Raw genomic sequence first — 24995 nt, forward strand, 5'->3', positions numbered from 1 at the left:
CAGCACCATTCCTCCTAACACCCAAGACAACACCCAAACCACCATCACTCCAACAGCCCCAGCCAACCAAAACATAATTCCTCCCAAAATAGAAACCAACACCAAAACCACAACCACTCCAACAGCCCTATCCAACCAAAACACCATTCCTCCCAAAACAGAAACCAACACCAAAACCACAACCACTCCAACCGCCCAAGCCAAAGCCAACACCATTCCTCCCAAAACAGAAACCAACACCAAAATCAGCACTCCAACAACCCAAGCCTTGCTTCCTACCCAAATTATTCAACAAATAGAAGAAGCTGGATCATCAAAGGCCTTAAATGTTTGCAGAAAAGTCCCCCGGAATTTGAAAACGGATTTGTTAACCGAGGTCATCAACACCGAAACCAACAACAACTCCCCTTCATTGGCGATAGTAAAAATTGAAGAAGAATGCATCTCTAGTCTACCACCGTCACTTCAAACTGTCTCGTCTCGTCCACAAATGACATTGAATGAATGGATTGGAGCATTGGAATTGCCTCCAGTATTGAAAACACCATATTACAGTAAAATGTTTAGGGATGTCAAAGCAATGACAAACATTCAGAAGATTTTTGTGGGTTTCATATTTGCTACAGGACTTGATAAAAGGTAATGTTTCCTGGACATTCTTACTTATTCCTAAAAAATATACTTTGTACCCCATTCTGAAACATATTTTTTTGGTTTTATGTAGTGAAATGTTATTTTGGGGTGATAGACTAAGTCTACACGTGACGCGCGGGGACATGCTTACAATGGCTGATTAAACCTGGGTAGACAGTATGATTATTGACATTTGGTCGTACATGTTGAACGACTTTTGTAAAAGAAGTGTAAAAAGTCGTTGCAATAAGATTTTCTACACAACCGCGCTCACCGTAAATTGTACTAGCACTATTGTTTATGAATTATGTTATTTGTGTGACACTAAAGACTATGCTGTAAACAGATTTTTCGTGCAAGTGGGATAACTTGCCAAAAAGAATTCGATGAGAGGTTCTATCGTGAAGGTCGGGCTTTCAAGATTTCGAAAAGGGACCTCTTGGATGTGGACCTCGTAAGTACATCTCTCGCTGTGATATCTTATAATAGCATGTACACCTCTATGCAATCTTATTTGTTTTAATTCTATTCACAGATGTTTTTCCCAATCATTGATGACTCTCATTTCTACTTGGTTTGCTATAACTTCATACAAAAGGAAATTCAAGTAATTGACAATAGGGAGTCACCTATGCAATTGCCCTTCGAGAGAAGATATAAGAATGTCAAAATCTTGGTATGACACTAAAATTTTATTTTGAACTAGTTAAGTGATTGAATTACTGTTAGCACTAAATTACATTACATCATGTTGTTTGTAATTATGTATCAGGATGACTACATTCAACGGTTTATGAACGACGTAGACCCCGTTCTTGTTAAAAATGTATGGCAGTTTGGAAAAGACATGTTTGAAATTGTCATGGCAGGATTCCAAGAATTACACTGACTGCGGCATTTTTTGCATGAGACGCATAGAGACGCATGAAAGTCAGATGAATGGTTGGAAAAGTGGCTTCAGCGTTAAAAAAATGCGCGCGCAGAAATAAAGACCTTGAGGATGATATATTGTTGGCGTGTCATTGGCTCGGAGCTCAACAGAGCCAGGAACAAGGTCTACGAATCCTGCAGTAAATGGATTAGTCAATGAATTTGGAAATGTATGCAGATTGTATAATTAAAGTTTTCAAAAAAATTTAGTTGACATTTGTACAATAATGAAGATGCATACAGATTGTGTAATTAAACGTTTCATATAATTTTAATTGACATTTGTACAATAATGAAGATGTTGTGTAATTAAAATTTTCAAATATTAATTTTACAAATTTTAATTTATTGAAAGAAACATGAAGCGAATACCAAATTTTAAAAAAATATTAATTTATTGAAAGAAACATGAAGCGAATAAATATTCGCTTCAAATACTTGTTTTTATTTTATCGAATAATTATTCGCTTAAATTTTAGGTTTTTATTTTTAAATTTTTAATGAAAATTATAATTAAGAGGAGTCGACTAGGAGCGAATAATTATTCGCTTCATTTACATGTTTTTATTTTTAGAAGGAAATTAGTGTTGTCATTCATTTGGTATTACATAAAACATTGCATGCATACATTCTACCTTGTTCATGGTTTCAAATCAAATATACATACAAATACATATCAGATTTCACATGAAACTTGAATTCGATAGTTGAGATGACAAAAGAACAGTGAACGGAGTATTGGCGTCCATGCTTAAACTTTCGTCCCATGGTTGGAACGGTATATCAATTTAGAAGTATGTTAATATATGAAGAGTAATAACCCAATTATTAGTAAAGAAGTTAAGTGAGGAAATTCATACCGGATTCTGTGATTCGCTTGTTATTCTTGTTGATTTTCTTTTTCTTGAGTTCTTCTCTAGTCCACATTTCCTTCTCTTACTAGACTTTGTTGGCTTCTTAGTTTTGATTCCTTTCGCTTGAACATGGGCACCCTCGGCAGAACATGATACACCAGTTGGTGGAGTTTGCATATTTATACTCTCTTGTAATTTTTTATCCACAAACTTACACAGGCTAAGCATAATTTCTTTGACATGCCTATACGTGTCATCTCTTTCGGCTGCCTTTGTAAATAAATGCATGGACAAGCCACACAAATCTCTGTATCTTATGTTATGAAGCTCACTCGGATCAACATTACTATTGTCCACGATTGGATCAGTTCCAAATAATCCACCTTTTGCTGTTCTTGTTCACCTCTTCAATATCAACGCAAGAGGAATCTTCAACACGTCAATCTTAGTGAAAATATCTAGGATGTGAGCACACAAAATCCCGCCAAATTCAAATTTACAACAGTTACACTCGATATTCTTATCATCATTCTTATGAACTGTAACTGTATGAGAGCAACTCCTAGTGTGGGGGGTTACCTTATATTTTCTGTGTGTGTCGACATCCTCTAACATTTCTACACCACAATCATGCGACATAAACCATTGTTGTTCAAAGCACTTAAATACCTCTGGAGTGTAAACTTTGTAGGCATCTTTTAAGATCAAAACTGGATAGTTCAGACTTGGTTGGATGGTAATTGATTTGAAATCAGCCTTCAACACATCATATCTTCTTTCATCGATTAGTCTTTCAAAGTGTTTGAAAAATTCTTAAAACTTGTGTTTGTAGGAGCAGTACCTTTTCAACACACTGTTCATACTCTCACTTCTCTGTGTTGTCGTCATATCAGCACAAACATTTGGCGTCCATAGACTAATGCCCACTTTCTCCTAATGCAAAACATAAGTTTCAACCAGTCATTGTTTTCAAGCCCATAGTTTGTCAACCAACATTTGATTTCAAGATTCAACAAACTCTATCTCTTCTTCAAAATCATATTTACATGAAGAAAAATCCTTGGAAAATTCTCTGAAGTTATGGAACACGGAGCTTAGATGTATGGCTGCATTTTGAAATATGTGCCAAATACATAGACGATGATTTGTTTAGCCATGGCCGCGTCTTGATCTGTAAGAATGGTTTTGGTTTTTTCCCACGCATAGCTTTGGTGAAAGTATCAAACAACCATTCAAAAGTCATTGTAGTTTCATCGTATAATAGAGCTGCACCAAAAATAATAGATTGTTTGTGATGATTCAAACCTACAAAAAACGCAACAGGACAACCTTCCTTATTCTTCTTGTAGGTCGTGTCAAAACTGACAACGTCTCCGAAGTATGAATAATCAGACCGCATGTTGGAATCACACCAAAAAATATTCGTTATCAAATCATCCGCATCAAGTTGAAAAACATTATAAAATCCTGGATCATTTGATTGTTTTTCTGCAAATACTCTAATACCCCCCTGTATCCCCAAAATTACAGTCTCTGGTTCTTTTCGTTCGCAAGTAATTTTTTTAATCCTCAGGAAGAAAACCAAGATTCTCCCTCCACCGATTTGTTTAGACATTAGAGCATGGGATGCCTTAGGAGGAATTCCAACGTTAGTGGCAATCTCGATATGTAAGCCTGCAACTGCAGAAATATTCCTATGGCATCTATACAGGTGAGTTTTCTTTGGACTTACAAGAGGATGACAATGCTCACTAATAAAATTTACCACTTGTAACTCTCCATTCTCTTCCCTCTTTATCCTCAATTTCGCTTCACAACCGAACCTCGTCAAAGAACGGCTACGTCTCACATAGACATCACGTTTGTCTTTTACCCGTTCACCCTGTGCACTACAATAAAAAACTCTATCCAGTATTTTACCATCGTTGTCAACATGTTTTGAACTGCGCCTTATACCAAATCCTATTAGTTTAGCGTATGCTAAATAGAATTCGTAGCCTTCTTCTTCACTCTCAAATTACATACCTAAATGTGGAATTATGTTGGCTTCGATGTCCTCCAAAGGTTGGCCGTTTTCATTGAAATTCAATTGACGACGACAACTAGCAGATTCGCTGTTAAATTTTAGAACACATAGAAAATAAATCTTCATCTCACCAAAACTTATAGATAATTGTAAAATGAATGAAATATAAGCGAAGAGCGCTTCACTTTACTATTATTCACAGTAATCCCATAAGCGAAGAGAGCTTCTCTTTACAAGATATTATCAACAATCCTATAAGTGAAGAGATCTTCGCTTAAATATGAACGAAAACATCTTATAGTATTAGAGAAGTTAAACAAAAAAACTATACCTTAAATCATTAATATCATTCTCGTTCATGTGTATTCCTTCCTGATAATCAACAAGAATAGAACATTTCATGTCGAGTATTCAAAAAACATAAAAAAACGTTGTGAAGAAAAGTAGAGAAGGAAGATGACATTCAAAAAGGTACCATTTTAATTTAGGAAAATGGATTGATATTATAATGAACTCTCCGGCGAAGAAAAGTCGATGGTAGACAATGGAGTATCACTCCGGCGAAGAAATGGTCGACTGCTTCTCAAACAGGTGAGAGAGAAAATAGTACAAATCTAGCAGCATGGCTGCATGGCAGCATTTAATGAAAAGGTGGTGGTAGGTGGCGGTGAGGTGACTTGATAAAAAATATATTTGATTTTAATAATTAAATGAATAACATTATTATGAATTAATATTAATCAATCAAGCGCTTCATCAGAAAGCGAAGATTGCTTCACAATATTATTTGGACAATTGAAAAACATATATAAATTTATCACATTAGGGGCGCTTATTACATAGATTGCTATGTATTAATAAATTAATAACAAATTTATACTTTACTTTGAGTTATACATTATTTCATGTTTAAAGATTTCGTTTATGATAATTTTGCTGTTTAAAAAAATACAATTCTAAGAACAAAAAAGCGAAACTGAAATCACAAATAACATTAACAAATTCAAGAATGCAAAATATTCAAATATTCAGTAATAAATTCAACCAACACATGTCTATGTAAACAAAGGCTGCAAATCACAAGCAACAATGGATTCAAGCAAGCTTGTGAGAGGAACACCAAATACATCGAAATATGTCGTCAAAGGATTCACTGCCTCAAATACCCAAACAAGTTCATTAACATTGTGCCTAGACTCGTCGTATACAACTATAGTTTTATCGTCCTCGGGCTCAACAAATGGATTCTCCATTTCTTTAGTCGTACCTCCTCCAGCAATTACAAACCCCATCAGATCCTGTTTGTAAGCCGGGATGAATTCTATTGCAAACATAAAGGTGTAACTGTCGAACAGTTTCGGCAGTTGAAATAAAATACAAAACATTTTTAGTTATCATGGAGAATTGAAGATATGGAGGAGGAGGAGGAATCAAACAAAACATACATTGTTCAAATACCGCATTCTGCCAGCTCTTGGACCGCCCACAGTCCCATGATTATCTCGCTGCACCTCGTACGGTTCCTCGTCGACGTAAAATTTTGATCTCATTGATGATTTTATCCCTGTACAAAAGCAATTGGTATTTTTAGTTTCATATATGTGAAAATGAATATCGCGTTAACAGTTAAGAGTTAAGAATAACAGAGTCTCACAATCAATGGTAAGGACCCAACTCCCGTTCAATATTGCCTTTAATACTTTGATAGTTCAACCACATCCACCATTAGCATCGGTGGATGCTATGACGTGGGTTACATTGTCTCGTCACCTCATTGTCACCGTGGCACCACATGTGTTAGCATATTGTTGCATCAAGTGTTGTGTAAGAACAATAATAAATATTTCAGATAAACATGATGAAAACTTACACATTATGGGAAAAAAGAGATATATGTCAAGAATAGTACTATATCTTCACTTGTTAATTGATTTGGGCATAAAATTCAGTCTTTGCCAAAGTTTTGGACGGATGCATTGTCGGTTGCCTGCACATGCATGAAAAAAACAGTCTTTGTTAGTATTTACTAGGGTTTCGTGGAAATAATATACAAAACCCTAACACTATGTACGTTTTCCTAAATACGATGGATTTTCATTGAACGTGACAGTTTGAGAGTAGGGTTTCCTAAAGATTAACGAGACAACGACATCCCATAAGATAATCTAGGGTTTAGTGGTTTCATAATCCTAAATATGAAAAGTTTACTATTTAGGAGTACGTACCATTGTGGAGACGTGAAGATGTTGCTTCTGGTGTGATCGACGGGGAGCCGAATGCGAATCGCCGTGAAAGGAGGTAGAAGCGAGAGAGATGAATCGGGCAGAAATGATTATAAAATAATCATATTAGGGTGTATATATATTCATGGAACCTGAGCGAACAAGTCTTCGCTCGAAAAGCGACTATTCATTCCATTTCACATGACACCTGGACCAGGGGCGAATAAGTATTCTCTCGAAAAGCGACTATTCATTCCATTTTACATGTCACCTGGTCTAGGCGAACAAATCTTCTCTCACAAAGCGTCTATTCATTCCATTGAATCTGGGCGAAGGGGTATTCACTATAAAAATGAATTAATTGAAGCGAATAAGTCTTCGCTTTCAATCGTCCCCTCGTAAATAAAAATTTAATAAAAAATTAAAAAAAAGAATGAAGTAATTTGAGCGAAGATTTCTTCGCTGAATGTCATTTTTAATAAATTGAATTAATATTTAATAAACCGAAATATAAAATTAAAGTTAATTTTGTTCTTTATATACAAGGGTAAATGTATTTCCATGACAGACAAGCAGTCTTCTCATGGGTGGGTTGGGGGGTTTACATGAATGTCAGGTTAAAATTAATTGAAGCGAATAAGTCTTTGCTTTCAATCGTCTCCTCGTAAAAAAAAATTAATAAAAAAATAAAAAAATAAGAGTGAAGTAATTGAAGCGAATATTTCTTCTCTGCATGTCATGTCAAAAAAATTGAATTAATATATTTAATAAATCGAAATATAAAATTCAATGTAATTTTGGTCTTTACATACATGAGTCAGTGTACTAAATGAGAGGTAAACGGTCTTCTCATGGGTGAGTTGGGGGTTTTACATGAAGGCCAGATTCAAAATAATTTAAGCGAATATTTCTTCGCTTTAAATCGTCTCCCCGTAAAAAAATTACAAATAAGAGTGAAGTAATTGAAGCGAAGATTTCTTCGTTGAATGTCATTTTCAATAAATTGAATTAATATTTAATAAGCCGATATATAAAATTAAAGTTAATTTTGGTCTTTACATACAATGGTAAGTGTACTTCCATGACAGGCAAACGGTCTTCTCATGTGTGGGTTGGGGGGTTTACATGAAGCACAGGGATCCTGGGGCGAGGAAATCGTCGCTCCCTTCGCTTCTCAACCTTCTTTCTCACATGGGGCCCTGAGAGAAGTGATCTTCGCTGGACTATATAAATAATATATTAATTTCGTACGTTAATTGGCCATTCCGTTAATGGCGTCTAGGGTGAACCCGGAATGAAACCCGGATTCCAGATTCTCCCTCCTCCCTCTCCTACCCAGATTGATTTATTAATATAATAATAATGCTGCAATTTGATTGGTCCGCAACGGGGGAACACGGGAATCGGTAGCAGAAGATCCGATTTGAAAATATATATGTTTAAATTTATATTTTATTATTATTAATTATTATTATTATTGTAGTAGATTATTATAAAAAACACCCATAATCCAGTTTAGAAGCTTAATCAAACATAGTGTATGGCCGGGATAACCGTTGTCCGTTGTAATTAGATAGGTCTTCTTTTTCTAAGTTAAAAAAAAGAAAAAAAGTGGAAACCGAAGCCGCCTTTCTTGCACAATCCCACCATTCCGATCCACCCATCGACGCAAGCCTCAAAGCTGATTCCCATGGCTTCTACTTCCTTTTAGACTGCGTAAGACTTCTCCTCCTACTGTATAGTCAATATCAAGAAATGACTCAAATTTTAGGGCTTTATGATACGGTTTAATATGTTGATGTATGGAAATCTGCTTCTTAATTTGTTGTTTTAATTGTGAGATTTAATTCCAATATGGAAGCTGCAATTTTGGGTTGTAGCTATGTCAATGTGCATGTTTTCCAAATGGTGTCTAATTGGTCTTCCAGATGAATATATATGTGAATGAGAAAATGGGAATTGGTTGGTTTTCCATTTACGTTGATTTTCTTCTAATTGTCAGCAACTTGAGATATTCCTTTTGGAGTGAGAGGAGTAGAATTTGTATTTTTGCTAGACCTGCTGCAATTCGTGTTGGTTTTGTAATTCGTGTTGATTTTGTAAGAATATAGAAAGAGATTTTTTTATTGATATTTCAATTATATAGTGCATGTCTCTTATATAGACATTAAATTAAACTTGTAAAAAAACTAATATAATATAATATAATATAATATAATATAATATAATATAATATAATATAATATAATATCGATATTATATCGATATTATATCTTACAAATATTATATATTTATATTATATTTTCAATATATTATATTAATTATATTTATTAGGTTTCACAAATAAGAGCAATATTGAGTGTAAGGAATCTAGAATTGGAAAGCAACCAATTGGTATCCCATCCAATGTGACATTTTCATTGGAAGGACAGGGTTTGAGTGTAAAGGGTCCTCTTGGTCAGCTTTCAATCACTTATCTGCGTGAAGTTAAGGCTGAGAAAGAGGAATCCGGGGAACTTAGAGTCAAAAAGGCACTAGAAACCAGAAGAGCCAACCAAATGCATGGCTTGTTCAGGTTGAGGTACTTGATGGAAATGAGAACTATTCTCTTCATTACTGAATTGTTATTGAAATTTGGTTTGTTATTTTTATTAGGACTCTGACTGACAACATGGTGGTGGGTGTCTCTAAATGATTTGATAAACGGTGAAGGGAAAAACTTAACTTTCCAAAGAAAAGAAGATAGAGAGTATTTTTGGTGCTACCTTAATCAACAACTTTTTTGGTTTATTATTTATAGTAGAGAACAAAACATGCTAAAAAAAACTTACAAACCCACGATGCAAAACCGTGAGCACTTCCTAACTTCCTGCTACCACTACCAGCACTACTCTATTTTTAGGAATAAAAAACAAACAAACACCCTACAATTTCGGGCACAAGTTTACCCAACAATCACCCCTTAAGCTTGTGACCTTCCTTGATCTCAACCATGCCAATATTCTCACAAAGTTCCAGAAACTTGACTCGACCAAGCGCCTTGGTCAGAATGTCCGCTAGCTAATTATAAGTAGCCATGTACTCCACTACTATCTTGCAATCCTCAATGCACTCTCGTATAAAATGATATCTCGTCTCGATATGTTTGCTCCTATCGTGGAACACCGAGTTCTTGCAAAGAGCAATTGCAGACTTGTTGTCAATGTTGAGCGTGACAGCCTTGGGCTCCTTGCCGATGAGATCACTAAGTAACCGAGACAACCACACACCTTGGCATGCTGCTGTTGTGGCTGCAATATACTCTGTCTCGCAGGATGAAAGAGCCACCACTTTCTGCTTTTGACTCTGCCATGTGATTGGGGCAAGACCGAAAAAGAATAATACTCCCGTTGTGCTCTTCCTGTCTTCTGGATCACCAGTCATATCACTAGGGTAGCCTGAACTTCCTTATTTTTTCTCCCATAAAAACATCCAAGTGATTGAGTCCCTGCGATGTACCGAAGGATGTGCTTTACCGCAGAAAAATGCTCTTCATGCGGTTCCTGCATAAACCTGCTTACATAACCAACGGCGTAAGCTAGATCGGGCCGAGTGTGCACCGAATACCGAAGGGAGCCAACAATGCTTCGGTACTTAGTGACACCGATGGTCGGAGTAGTACCGGACTTGGATAACTTGAGCCGCTCCTGCATCGGAACGTGGCACAGATTACATTCCTTCATGTCGTTCCGATCCAACAGCTTTTCTATATGTGCCTCTTGCTTAATACCGATACCATCCACCCGCTGAACCACTTCAATGCCGAGATAGTATGACAAGAGCCCCAGATCACTCATACTGAACAAATTCTTCATTTCCTTTTTGAACTTGTCAATGGCAGCATTGTCTGCTCCAGTGATAACCAGATCGTCGACGTATACACCCACAATCAACAATCTTGTCCCAAAGCCCCTCGTGTACATTCCATGTTCCACTGTGCTCTGCCTAAACCCCAAGGTTACCAGACTCGCATCTAGCTTGGCGTTCCACGCCCTTGGAGCTTGTTGCAGTCCATACAAAGCCTTTCGGAGCCGCAACACTTTGTGCTCTTGACCGATGACAACAAAACCGGGAGGTTGTGCCACATAAACCTCCTCGTTTAGTTCACCATTGAGGAATGCAGACTTGACATCCATGTGATGCATAGTCCACCCCTCATGCGCTTCCATTGCAATCAAGAGTCGCACAGATTATAGACGAGCAACAGGCGCAAATACTTCCTCAAAATCAATACCTTGTTTCTGAACATATCCTTTTGCGACCAATCGTGCCTTGTGTTTGACAATCATACCTCGTTCATCTCGCTTTACCTTGAAAACCCACTTGAGACAAATTGGGCGATGTCTTACTAGTGAATCAACCATCTCCCAAGTATTGTTCTTAATGATGGAGTCCATCTCCTCCAACATTGCCTTGCGCCAACATACCTCTTGCTCGGCTTCCGCAAAACTTGACAATTCCTCTGCCGAAGTCAGGAGAAGCTCCTCGAGGTCCTCTATTTCAATCGATATTGTTGTGTTGTAGATATCAACGAGGCTGCATATCTCTGTGGTTGAGCCGGATCGATGGCTGCGTCGAGTTGATCGCTTAGAGACACGTGCATTACCGGAGTGCCCCTTAAGCCGTACCCAACCGAACCAATAATAAGTGGTTGTTGAGCCGGACTCATGGCTTCGGTTAAACCATGTTTAGGTGAGCCTGAAGTTGGTATCTACTGCTGTTGTACCGAACTCATGGATTCGGTTAAACCATGTTCAGGTGAGCCTGAAGTTTGTATCTGATGCTGTTGTACCGAACTCATGGATTCAGTTGCTACTGCTTCTAATCTACTTCTTGCGGCCTCTACCTCCCCTCCGATACTCTAACTGATGTGCTTTGCACCCATCCTCGACACCGAGATACACTAACTGTTGACTCCGGTCTTCGAGCTTCTTCAAGTGTGAAGTTTCCACCCTTGCATGTGCCAAACAACCGAACACTCGCAAGTGTCTCAAGTGTTGCTTCTTTCCTGTCCAAGCTTCAAATGGAGTTCTTTCCCCCATTCCTTTCGTTGGAAAACGGTTTAGTAAGTAAACTGCATGCCTTACCGCTTCTCCCCAAAGCTTACCCGGAACCTTCATGCTCTTCAACATGGATCGTGCCATCTCAACCACGGTCCTGTTTTTTCGCTCGACAACGCCGTTTTGTTGTGGCGTGTAGGGTGCCGTGAGGTTTCGCTGAATCCCTGCTTCATCGCAGACTTCCGCGAATGTTGTACTTAAGAACTCGCCGCCGCGATCAGACCGCAACGTTTTGATGCGTCGTCCACACCAGTTTTCCACCAAGGCCTTGTATTTCACAAAATCTACACATGCTTGATCCTTCTTCTCCAAAAAAGACACATGCATCCATCTTGAATAATCATCAACAAGTAACATAAAATACTTATTACCCCCGCTCGTCGATGGGGTAATCGGCCCACAAAGATCGACATGAATCAAGTCCAGCAGCTCCTCTGCCCGATGGGGCGTCTTTTGCGAGAATGTTCCTCGAGTCTACTTTCCCACCAAGCATCCGTGGCATAATTGATCCGGATGTGAGATAGGTGGCACTCCTGCCGCCATGTTCTTGTCGATTAGAAGTTTTAAAGCCTTGAAGTTGACATGGCTGAGACGACCATGCCATAACCATGCTGGATTTTCCATCTTAGTGAGCAAGCAAACCAGACTCGCCCTTGTTAGCTCAATATGGTATAGCCTATTTGGTGACCGAAGTACATTCATGAGCAACTGCCCCGTGGGTTTTTCAATCACCTCTAGCTTGCCTTCGTCCAACACTACACGGTAACCAATCTCGGTCATTTGTCCAAGACTGATGAGATTTCTACATAACTGTGGAATGTAATACACATCTCTGAGAGCCCACTGGTCTCCGTTTTTACATTCAAACAAAATGGATTCTCTTCCCTTAATTTGCACAATAGACCCATCACCGAATCTCACCTTGCCCGTGACTGCTTCATCTAACTCATGAAATTTCTCTCTATCGCCGGACATGTGGTTGCTGGCGCCTTTGTCAAGGTACCACGTGCCTCCGGTGGTTGTGTCTATTCTCGCTAAGTATAGTTCGGGGAAGACCTTCTCTTCCATTAAAGATATGGTCTCCAACTGCGCTACTTCCATCTGCTCGATCGACGTCGGCTCTTCCGATACTGCGAGCAGCAGTGCTTGTTCCAAAATATCTATGCGGGCATGGGGTGCTTCTTCTCCCTTCTTCGGCTCTTTTCACTGGCTGGCAAAATGGCCAAAGTTTCGGCAGTTGAAACACTGAATATTACTGTAGTCACGTGTGCCACCACCTGTTACCTCTTTCTCCGTTGAGTTTCCACGCCCACTAGGGCGCCCGCCACGCCCTCGGCTAGTGCCACGGCCATAGCCACGCCCTTTTCCACGACTTGCTTCCGGCATCTTGCCCTTTCTAGAGACCTCGCTACCCGTTTTCTTCGGCGTGCCTCCCGTTCCGCTTGAGTGTAGAGGAGTTGCCCGTCTCCTCTCGCACCTGTTATGGGGAGACGCGTTCTCTCCTCGAACGACTTGAGTCTACCTACGGCATCCTCAAATACCATAGTGGAGAGGTCGTAGAATTGTTCGATGCCGACGATGATGGTAATGAAACGCTCAAGAACTGTGTCAAACAGTTTCTTTACAAGCGCAGCATCATTAAGAGAACCATCGAGGCTACTATACTTCACCATCATAGCCAACAGTTTTCCGGCGTATTGATCCAGAGATTCATCCTCCTTCATACGCATACCGTCGAATTCACTCTTCAACGTCTGTAATCGCGCATCCCTAACGCGATCGGCGCCGACGAACCTCGTCTTGAGGTAGTCTCAAATATCCTTCGTCGTATTCTTGTTTGCCACCTGCATTAAAAGATCTTCAGGCAGGCACTGGATTAGATGCGATTTTGCCTTCTTGTCTTTCTTCACATCAACGGCCACTCCGGCAGCCGGCTCGATCGCTTCCCAGACCTCCTGGTCCTCCATCATTGCCTTGACCCGAATCTTCCAGCAAGTGTAATTTGTCATGGTGAGTTGTCGATACACATACCGTAGTGTATCCCGTTCGCCGTCGCCGCTACGAGAACCTTCTTCTCCTGTGACGATAGACATCAGGTTGAATCGGGGATACTTAGGAATACAATAACCGCTCTAATACCAAATGAAGGGAAAAACTTAACTTGCCAAAGAAAAGAAGAGAGAGAGAGAGAGTATTTTTGGTGCTACCTTAATCAACAGATTTTTTGGTTTATTATTTATAGAAGAGAACAAAACATGCTAAAAAAAAATTACAAACCCACGATGTAAAACCGTGAGCACTTCATAACTTCCTGCTACCACTACCAGCACTACTCTATTTTTAGGAATAAAAAAACAAACAAACACCCTACAATTTCGGGCATAAGTTTACCCAACAAACGTCTCCAATTAGTGGGTGTTAGGTACCGTGCAATACTTGATCAAGGAAAAGACTTGGTTTTGAATCTGGTTTCTCTCATCCGATTAGGATTGAAATCCCAGATGGCCTGCAGGTGAAGGTGGAGGAAAACACTAGAATAGTGGTGAGCGGGTATGATAAGAGCGCCATTGGCGAATTTGCAGCTTCCAACAGAAAATGGAGGCCGCCTGAACCATACAAGGGTAAGGGAGTCAAGTATGCTGATGAAATCATTAGAAGAAAAGAGGGAAAAGCTGGGAAAAAGAAGTGATATTTTTGTTTGCCTTTTTCTTAACAATATTCATTTTGTAAAATTGATGAAGAAACATACCTCCAATTTCTAATTAATTAGAAAACATCTCGATTTAAATGTATATCATATCATGTCTATAACTATTAAATAGTCAAATAAACAAACAAAAACAAACATTAATACAAAGGGACTAATAACTTATTTGCCAGATTTAGAAGACGTCAGTTTTATGAAGCCCAGTTTCTTGAGTCGTGTAGTGATTCGGACAGGCCACGTTCCCTCAGGTTTTCCACATTTCAGGTCGACTATTTCAACTATACGAGATGATCCTCTGACCGGAGTATTATCTGCAGAAATGTGTTCAATGTTGGGCCTTTAGATCCAGCCCAATCAGGCATTTAATTAAATGAACAAAACCTAAGAATGTTGCTCATTCTATTACTTCTAGAGAGAAAAGACATTCTGCAAAAAAAAAAGAAACAGAGGAGAAGAAAACAGAGGGAGAAGAAGAGAAGGAGACAGTAGATCTCTTACATTTTCACCTTCACCTTTAGCTTCTAATTTCTTGTTGTCTTATATCTAGACTAGCTTGAGTCTGAATGAAATTGGTTTTCTCTGTTTGTATACCTCAACTATTAGGTTTAAAGTTGAGAAGAACATTTGTATCTATTTCTTGTTTATAGTGAAATTTGCTAGTTGGCCTCGTGGTTTTTTTACCCTCTAGGTTGAGAGGGTTTTCCACGTAAATCTGGTTTTGTTTTGTTCTGTGTTTGATCTTCTGTTTTAGACTTGGATAACTAGTGCATTTACTCATCTCACATTGCTAGATTACAATATAAAAGTAATATTCGTTTCAAAATTCCCAACATGTGATATTAGAGCTGTTAGGTTTATTTTTGAAGAGAGCTTTTGTAGGTTGAGATGGAAGACAATAGCACAATGATCAGGTTGACAAATAATAACTGGCAGATTTAGAAATCCAAGATGGAGGATATCCTTTATTGTAAAGACTTGTATGAGCCGGTTGAAGGAGATAGTGCGAAGCCAAAATATATGTCTAATAGTAATTGGACAAAATTGAACTGGAAAGCAGTCAGCACAATCAGACAGTGGCTTGATGATAGCGTGTACCACCATGTAGCAAGTGAGAAGATTGCACATGAGTTGTGGAAGAAGTTGGAGTCATTGTATGAGCAGAAAAAATAGGTAATAAAGCGTTTCTGATTCGAAAGTTAGTAAATCTGAAATTCAGAGAATGTGTAGATGTTGCTGAGCATTTAAATGAGTTCCAGAGTTTGATTAATCAATTGCAGTGATGGAGATGATCTTAGAAGATGAGCTGCAAGCCTTATTGCTTTTGGGATCATTGTCCGACAGTTAAGAGACATTGGTTGTGATAGTCAGTAATGAAGCTCCGAATGGTGTTCTTACTGTGAGTATAGTTATAACAGCTTGTTCAATGAGGAGACAAGAAGGAAGTCTTCTTACAAATAGTGCACAGGCCCTTGTCATAGAGAACAGGGGAAGAGCTGAATACCAACAACAATCAATAGGCCATAGCAAGTTCAAAGGCAGATCAAAATCTAAGGGAAGACAATGTTCTCACTGTAGTAAAGAAGGTCACATGAAGAAAAATTGTAGAGCCTGGAAAGGACTACAGAATAAAGACAAAATTCAGAAAATAGATGATGAAAATAGAAATACCACAGCCACAATAACTGCAGATGATGTAGTGATTCTTTCTTGTGAAAATGAACAATATCTACATGTAGAAGGTCACCAAGAAGTTGAGTGGATAGTTGATACATGTGTCTGCTATGATGCTACACCAAATAGAGAGTTCTTCATGACTTACAAAGCTGGAGATATTGGTACAGTGAATATGGGTAATACCAATCACTCGAGCATTGTGGGTATTGGTGATATTTGTTTACAGACAGACCTGGGACATCAGTTAACACTGAAAGATGTGCGACATATTCCTGATTTGCGTCTAAACTTCATATCAGGTGATGCATTGAACAATGATGGATTCAAGCATTACCTTGGTAGTGGAGAATGGAAGCTCTGCAAATGATCAATGATTGTAGCAAAAAGGGAAGTCGTGGAACTCCTTATACAGAACCCATGTGAAGATACTCAAGAGTGGATTGAATGCAGTACAAGCTAAAAGCTCTTTAAATATGTGGCATCAACCTCTCAGCCACATGAGTGAGAAAGGGTTACGAATGCTGGTGAGGAAGCTTCACATCCCCTCAACCAAAGATGAGGTTCTGGATCTATGCGACTACTGCCCATTTGGTAAGCATCATAGAGTCTCTTTTAGTCAAACATCAGAAAGGAAATAGAATGTGTTGGACTTGGTTTATTCTGATGTGTGTGGTCCTTTTGAGGAGGAGTCATTGGGTGACAATCGATATTTTCTAACATTTATTGATGATGCATCTAGAAAGGTGTGGGTTTATTTCATGAGAACGAAAGACCAGGTATTTAATTACTTTCAAGAGTTCCATGTCATGGTAAAAAGAGAGACAGACAATAAATTGAAATGTCTTCGCTCTAATAACGGGGGAGAGTATACCTCCAAGGAGTTTAAAGAATATTGTGTAAATATGGAATTCGACATGAGAAAACAGTGCCTGAAACTCCACAACACAATGGTGTGGCTGAGAGAATGAATCGCACCATTGTAGAAAAAGGTGAGATGCATGCTGAAGTTGACAAAGTTGCCAAAACTGTTTTGGGCAGAAACAGTTCGCACAGCTTGCTATCTCATAAATAGGTCACCCTCTATTCCTTTAAAGTTTAAAATACCAGAAAGAGTATGGTCTAAAAAGAATATTTCATACTCGCATCTAAGGGTGTTTGGATGCAAAGCATATGTGCATATTTCAAATGAGCAAAGATCCAAGTTAGATGATAAAGAAATTCCAGGTATTTTCCTAGGGTATGGAAATGAGGAATTTGGGTACAGATTGTGGGATCCAGAAAAGAAGAGAATTGTTAGATGCAGAGATGTTGTGTTCTTCGAGGGTCAGATTGGGATAAATCCAGAAATCATTGAGAAGTCAGAGAAAGTTGATAAGTCCATAGAACTCATACCAATTCCTTTACATGTACAGTCAACAGTAACCGATGAAGATGAACATAATGAAGAAGTCATTGAGGAAATTACTGACATGAATGGTAGTAATGATGATGAGACTGTTTATGATGTTCCTGAGCAGGGGGCAACATCATCAAGAGGAGCCAGAAGAGCCTCCATTAAGAAAGTCTGAAAGAGAGCATCAACCTTCTAAAAGGTACCCTTCTTCAGAGTATACACTATTGACAGAAGAAGGAAAGCCAAAAAGTTTTCAGGAGGCACAAGTTCATAAAGACAAAGCTAAGTGGCAGAATGCAATGAAAGATGAGATGAAGTTATTGCAAGAGATGGGCACATATGATCTGGTGGAACTTCCTAAGGGCCGAAAGGAATTGAGAAACAAATTGGTATTCAAGCTAAAGAGAGATGAAAATGGAGAAATTATGAAGTACAAAACTTGACTTGTTGTAAAGGGTTTTGGACAGAAACAGGGCATCGACTTTGAGGAGATTTTCTCACCAGTGGTAAAGATGACTTCCATTCGTACAGTGTTAGGTCTAGTAGCTAACTTAGACCTTGATCTTGAGCAACTTGATGTAAAAACTGCAGTTCTTCATGGTAACTTGGAAGAAGAGATCTACATGGTGCAACTAGAGGGTTTGAAGTGAAAGAAAAGGAGAACATGGTTTACAAATTGAAGAAGATTCTATATGGTTTGAAACAAGCTCCGAGACAGTGGTACAAAGAGAGATAGACAATAAACTGAAATGTCTTCGCTCTAATAACGGGGGAGAGTATACCTCCAAGGAGTTTAAAAAATATTGTGTAAAATATGGAATTCGACATGAGAAAACAGTGTCTGAAACTCCACAACACAATGGTGTGGCTGAGAGAATGAATCGCACCATTGTAGAAAAAGGTGAGATGCATTCTAAAGATGACAAAGTTGCCAAAACAGTTTTGGGCAGAAACAGTTCGCACGGCTTGCTATCTCATAAACAGGTCACTCTCTATTCCTTTAAAGTTTAAAATACCAGAAAGAGTATGGTCTAAAAAGAATATTTCATACTCGCATCTAAGGGTGTTTGGATGCAAAGCATATGTGCATATTTCAAATGAGCAAAGATCCAAGTTAGATGATAAAGAAATTCCAGGTATTTTCCTAGGGTATGGAAATGAGGAATTTGGGTACAGATTGTGGGATCCAGAAAAGAAGAGAATTGTTAGATGCATAGATGTTGTGTTCTTCGAGGGTCAGATTGGGATAAATCCAGAAATCATTGAGAAGTCAGAGAAAGTTGATAAGTCCATAGAACTCATACCAATTCCTTTACATGTACAGTCAACAATAACCGATGAAGATGAACATAATGAAGAAGTCATTGAGGAAACTACTGACATGAATGGTAGTAATGATGATGAGACTGTTTATGATGTTCCTGAGCAGGGGGCAACATCATCAAGAGGAGCCAGAAGAGCCTCCATTAAGAAAGTCTGAAAGAGAGCATCAACCTTCTAAAAGGTACCCTTCTTCAGAGTATACACTATTGACAGAAGAAGGAAAGCCAAAAAGTTTTCAGGAGGCACAAGTTCATAAAGACAAAGCTAAGTGGCAGAATGCAATGAAAGATGAGATGAAGTCATTGCAAGAGATGGGCACATATGAGCTGGTGGAACTTCCTAAGGGACGAAAGGAATTGAGAAACAAATGGGTATTCAAGCTAAAGAGAGATGAAAATGGAGAAATTGTGAAGTACAAAGCTCGACTTGTTGTAAAGGGTTTTGGATAGAAACAGGGCATCGACTTTGAGGAGATTTTCTCACCAGTGGTAAAGATGACTTCCATTCGTACAGTGTTAGGTCTAGTAACTAACTTAGACCTTGAGCTTGAGCAACTTGATGTAAAAACTGCAGTTCTTCATGGTAACTTGGAAGAAGAGATCTACATGGTGCAACTAAAGGGTTTGAAGTGAAAGAAAAGGAGAACATTGTTTACAAATTGAAGAAGAGTCTATACGGTTTGAAACAAGCTCCGAGATAATGGTACAAGAAATTTGACTCTTTTATGATGAGTCATGGGTACTAGAGAACCAAGGCAGATCCGTGTGTTTACTTCAATAGATTTTCTAATGGAAAGTTTCTAATCCTTTTACTTTATGTTGATTATATGTTGATTGTAGGACATGATGCTCAGATAATATCTATGTTGAAGAAGGAGATGTCCAAGACATTTGACATGAAGGACATGGGCCAAGCACGTCAGATATTAGGAATACAGATTACTCGTGACAGAAACTCTAAGAGACTTTGGTTGTCACAAGAGAAGTACATTGAAAGGGTGCTTGAAAGATTCAACATGCAAGAAGAAAAGGAAGTAAGTTGTCCACTTCCTATCCCTTTTAAATTGAGCAAGAAGATGTGTCCATCAACAGAGAAAGAAAATGATGAAATGTCTAGTGTTTCATACTCCTCAGTTGTAGGGAGTTTGATGTATGCAATGGTTTGCACTAGGCCAGATATAGCGCATGCAGTCGGTGTGGTATGTAGGTTCCTCTCCAGGAAAACAATATTGGAAAGCAGTGAAGTCGATTCTTAGATATCTAAGAGGCACTTCCAATTTGTGTTTGCATTTTGGAAATAGTGAAACTGTGTTAAAAGGTTACACAGATGCTGATATGGCTGGAGATCTAGATCACAGAAAATCCACTTCGGGTTATGTGTTTGCTTTTGCAGGGGGAGTCGTGTCATGGCAATCCAAGTTGTAGAAATGTGTGGCTTTGTCAACAACAGAAACAGAATACATTGCAGCAACTGAAGCTGGTAAGGAGTTATTGTGGATGATTACATTGCAGCAACAATATGAGAGAAATTTAATTTTTCAAGTTTAATCACGTGTTGACACATCATTCTCGACACTATTCAGACATAAAATTCTTAATCTCTAACATTATTACGGTATATATAATTCATTCACAAACAGCAATAGGGTCAATCATAATAGTTAATTATGTTGCTTAAAATCTTTATTTTACAGGTATTTTACTTTTAAAAAAATATTTTACCGATAGTTTACCATAATTCGTGTCAGTGTCAATATAAAACTAACTCGTAAGATATTTATGTAAAAAAAATCATTATTTATATTTCATATATAATATTTAATGTTTTTGGTTTCATTTCAAGTGTTATGTCCACAACTTGAGGTGATACAATCTATATAACAACTTTAACATTAGAAAATTTTAATTTATATTTTTATTGTAATTTTTAAATTAATCCTTTGATTCTTATGTAAATTGTCATTATTATTTTTAACATTCACCAATAACAATTTTATTCTTTTTTATTGAGTGGTTGAAAAGTTTTTGGGTAAAAGAACTCATATGTTGGTGACTAAACTCTCTATTCTAACAATTTTATGGTTTAGTAAGTGTTATTCAATTGAATGCAAATCTTAAATATTCTGTTAAGATGTTGTTTATCGAATTTGTTTCGTTTACAACTTTGCCGGGATTTGAATATATATACTTCACTTAATTGGGTTTTGTTTGCAATTTGCATAGGTGGTGGAGAAGGACTTAGAAGGAGCAATAGTATGGTTTTGGAAGGTAATAAATGAAGGAGACAAAGTGGAAAGTGCACTAAAAGATATGGCAGTTGTGATGAATCAATTGGATCGAACTGAAGAAGCCATTGAAGCTGTAAAGTCCTTTAGACTTCTTTGCCCCAAACAATCCCAACATTCAATTGGCAATGTCCTCATTGATTTGTACAAGGTACGTAATTAATTAATTATATACAATCTTTAATGCCTTCATTTATACCTAAACTATATATATAATAATGCAGAAATGTGGGAAAGTTGATGAGCAAATAGCCATGTTGAGACATAAACATAGGATGATTTATAATGGTGAGACTTTCAATGGAAAACCCACAAAATCTGCTAAATCTCATGGCAAGAGAATTCAGGTTTCAGTCAAGCAAGAGACTTCAAGATTATTGGTAAAAGTACATAGGACAATTTTTACTTTTCAAAGTAAAAATTCAATCTGATTTTGTTAAGTTTTCAGGGAAATTTAGGATGGGCATACATGCAAAAAGGGAATTACATAGTAGCTGAGGTTGTGTACAAGAAAACCCAGATGGTTGATCCTGATTCCAGTAAGGCATGCATCTTGGCTCATTGCTTGATCAAGAAAGCGCGGTTTGACGAAGCTCGGTCCATTCTTGAAGATGTTGTCATTGGAAGGTTGGCTGGTAGTGATTTAATCAAGATTAGAAGTCGGGCTGAGGAGTTGCTGTTGGAGATCGATTCGGCTCAAGCCACGGATTTGTTGACTAGCGAATTGGGCTTTGTAGGTGGAGATATAGTTGATAAGTACTCTGCGAGTTTCAGGTGGAGGCGGCTTCCTATCTTTGAGGAGATCTCCCCATTAAGAGATCAACTAGCTTGTGTATTTTTAAAGAGTGTAGATGGGAATTAATAATGTGGTAACTCCTTTTTGGTGTGAATATGTTTTATGTACCACCTTTCTAAATAATGAATTGGCTGAGGAAACTATGTTAATAGTATATTTAGAAAATAAATTTTGTTTATTTTTATGAATATGTTCATTCTGCAAACCTATATGAATCTTCACTTAACACTTCTTCTCATAAAGCTGCAGGAAGCAGACCTCTGCCAAGGGATCAGTTGCATTAAGTTGAGATGTTGATGAACACAAATAGACTGTCTGAAAAATTACATGCTCAATTAATAATAAATCTGATGGGCTAAGTTTCTTTAGTATTAGTTTATTGGATGATTGAGTTGATGAAGAGCGAGCAACAATGATGGTTGATTGTTGAAATAAGTAAATGACTCAAATATTGGGCTATATATCAGTTCGACGCAATTGTCAAGATGAAATTTGTTTAATTTACTGTGTTTTTCTTTAGTGGAGAGGACGAAGAAAAATAAATAGGCGGTTATTTAGTTGGTATAAGTTGTTAGTATAAGTTTATTAACTTATGTAAACTTTAGATTATTATATACTTATTTTATAAAGTTCGTGTTTAGAAAAAATGATTTAAAAATAAACAAAAAAAAAAAAAAAAAAAACTAAACAGTGAGAGTAGTTATTTTGGTGTGTGAAAAGATTCCCTTAAAGAAAATTATGAAAAGGCTATTTTAGTAATTTAGATATGAGATGAAAGATTTGATGATAGGGATAACAATTGGGTGGATTGTGCGAGAGATTGCGTTTGTCATCCCCGCCTCATTCTATTTTAAAGATTTATTTTTACTATCATCCTCGTCTCGTTCGATTTGAGCATCGTTATATCATATTCTTAAAAACAAATCATTAATCAAATTATATAACTAGATTTTTTATATTATATATATTAAATATTTATATTATTATAAAAAATAGACTTAAATTATTTATAAAATATGATGAATAAATAAATATAATAGTAATGTTATATATTTAATTGTGTTTATATTGTTCGGGCGGGTACACAAATATGATCCATGTCGCATCCCCAGTCAACTATCGGTAAAAGTAGGTGTTTCAACTGGTCGGTTAACCGGTTAACCATGAACCGATAATTTAATTTTTTAAATTAAGTAATAAATTTTGAAATGAATATTTTTAAAATTATTATTTGCACTTTCCTATTATACTATTCTCTATTTTTTCTTGTCTATATCATAATATATTATATTATTATTAGAATATATTTTATAAATATATTTAGAAATATGTTATAATATATTATTTTATTGTAACAATATAATATATTTTATAGTTATTTTGATTTTGTTAACTTATAACTTTAAGTTATTGTATAGTTATAAAAATAATTTTACATATTTTAATGAAATTATTTTATATTGTTTTTAATTTATTTTTATAATTTTTTTATATAAATTATAATGTTTTTAAAAAACAATTCATTAAAAATTATAATTTAAAATTTAAAAATAATTTTTTTAAAAAATTATTAAATATTATTTATAAAATAACTAATACAAATTATAAAATATATATAATTAAATTATTACCGGTTAAACCGTTAAAAAATAGGTAAACCGAACCGTTTAACCGGTAAAAAACCGGTTAACCGAAACCGCTAGAACCAGTTAACCAATAAACCGTTAAAATGAAACCGGTTAACTATCGGTTCGGTTGGGTTACCGGTTTTCCGGTTTTTTTGCACAATCCTAGATAAAACTGGAAAAAATCGTCTATATTGTAAACAAATTTGTAGAAAGAAGACAAAAACTTGACGGATAATTTGTATCAGAGAAATCGTAGATATCCAACAGTAATTAGCTACCCGCTTCAAGGGATCCAAGGGTCCAAATATATTATTATTCGTTATCAGTAGTAATAATGTTGATGAATAATGAATGATATGAAGTATTTTTATCGCAATATATGTTAAATAAAGTCGACATTGTACCTATTAAGAAATACGAAAAGATAATTTAGGGTTTTACCTCATTAATAGACGGCTTCATCTAGGCACTTTGAGAAGACGATTAAAAAAAAAGGTGAACACTCTCTTGCAGATCTAGTTAACCCGGATCTGCAAAAAAAAAGACAAAAACTCAACGGACGATTTCTAATAGAGAAATCTCATATGCACAACAACAAATTGCTACACACTTTAAGGGATTCAATGTTGCATTAACATCATCTCAATACCACAAAGAACATTCGACTTCACCCCCATCAAATGCAAATTTTTGCGAGAAGATTGTAGTGGAGAAGATCCGTGCTAGGGTTTGAAAATCGATGAGAGATAAAGTAAATAGTGGGAGTGCATCAAAAAAATTCTATTTATTTAAATTATTACTTTAGTGTTGTAAATAGAAATGAAGCAAGGATCATTAGGTAGCACTTGTTTTACTCCTATTAGCTCTGTAAATAAAAATGAAGCAAGCATCACTAGGTAGCGCTTGTTTCATTCATATATGCGCTGTAAAAACGTAGTGAAGAAAACTTCACTAGGTAGCGTTTGTTTCACTCTTCACTAGGTAACGCTTGTTTCACTCAAAAGCCCTATAAATACCTAGTGAAGTTTGCTTAACTAGTTAGCATTTGTTTAACCTTTTTAATTATTTAATAGAAGACATAAATATTTTTACAGTTTTACATTAATGTGTTAATGGTTTTACGTTTTTATATATATTCAATATATAATTATATAAATTATAAAATAATTAAAATAAATTAATTTAAATTTCTTACATATAAATTTAAAGATATGTTGTTATATATATATATATATATATATATATATATATATATATATATATATATATATATATATATATATATATATATATATATATATATATATATATATATAAAATATATAATTATATAAATTATGAAATGATTTTTATAAATTAATTTAATTATATCACAAATAAATTTATAATTATATAAATTATAAAATAATTAGTATGTTATATCACA

General features: G+C 36.5%; 1 protein-coding gene and 1 pseudogene across 1 annotated transcript; both read left to right on the top strand.

Annotated features, from left to right (window-relative positions):
* Nucleotides 1-490: 490 nt before the first annotated feature.
* LOC124934114 lies at nucleotides 491-14454 on the top strand (annotated as a pseudogene).
* Nucleotides 14455-19172: 4718 nt separating this feature from the next.
* Nucleotides 19173-22007, top strand: LOC124934124 (protein SULFUR DEFICIENCY-INDUCED 1-like). The gene is made up of 4 exons (XM_047474599.1): nucleotides 19173-19232; nucleotides 21084-21296; nucleotides 21370-21525; nucleotides 21594-22007. The coding sequence occupies exons 1-4, from the start codon at nucleotides 19173-19175 to the stop codon at nucleotides 22005-22007; spliced, it is 843 nt and encodes a 280-aa protein (XP_047330555.1).
* Nucleotides 22008-24995: the final 2988 nt, after the last annotated feature.

Source organism: Impatiens glandulifera, chromosome 1 (assembly GCF_907164915.1).
Source record: "Impatiens glandulifera chromosome 1, dImpGla2.1, whole genome shotgun sequence".
NCBI lineage: Eukaryota > Viridiplantae > Streptophyta > Magnoliopsida > Ericales > Balsaminaceae > Impatiens > Impatiens glandulifera.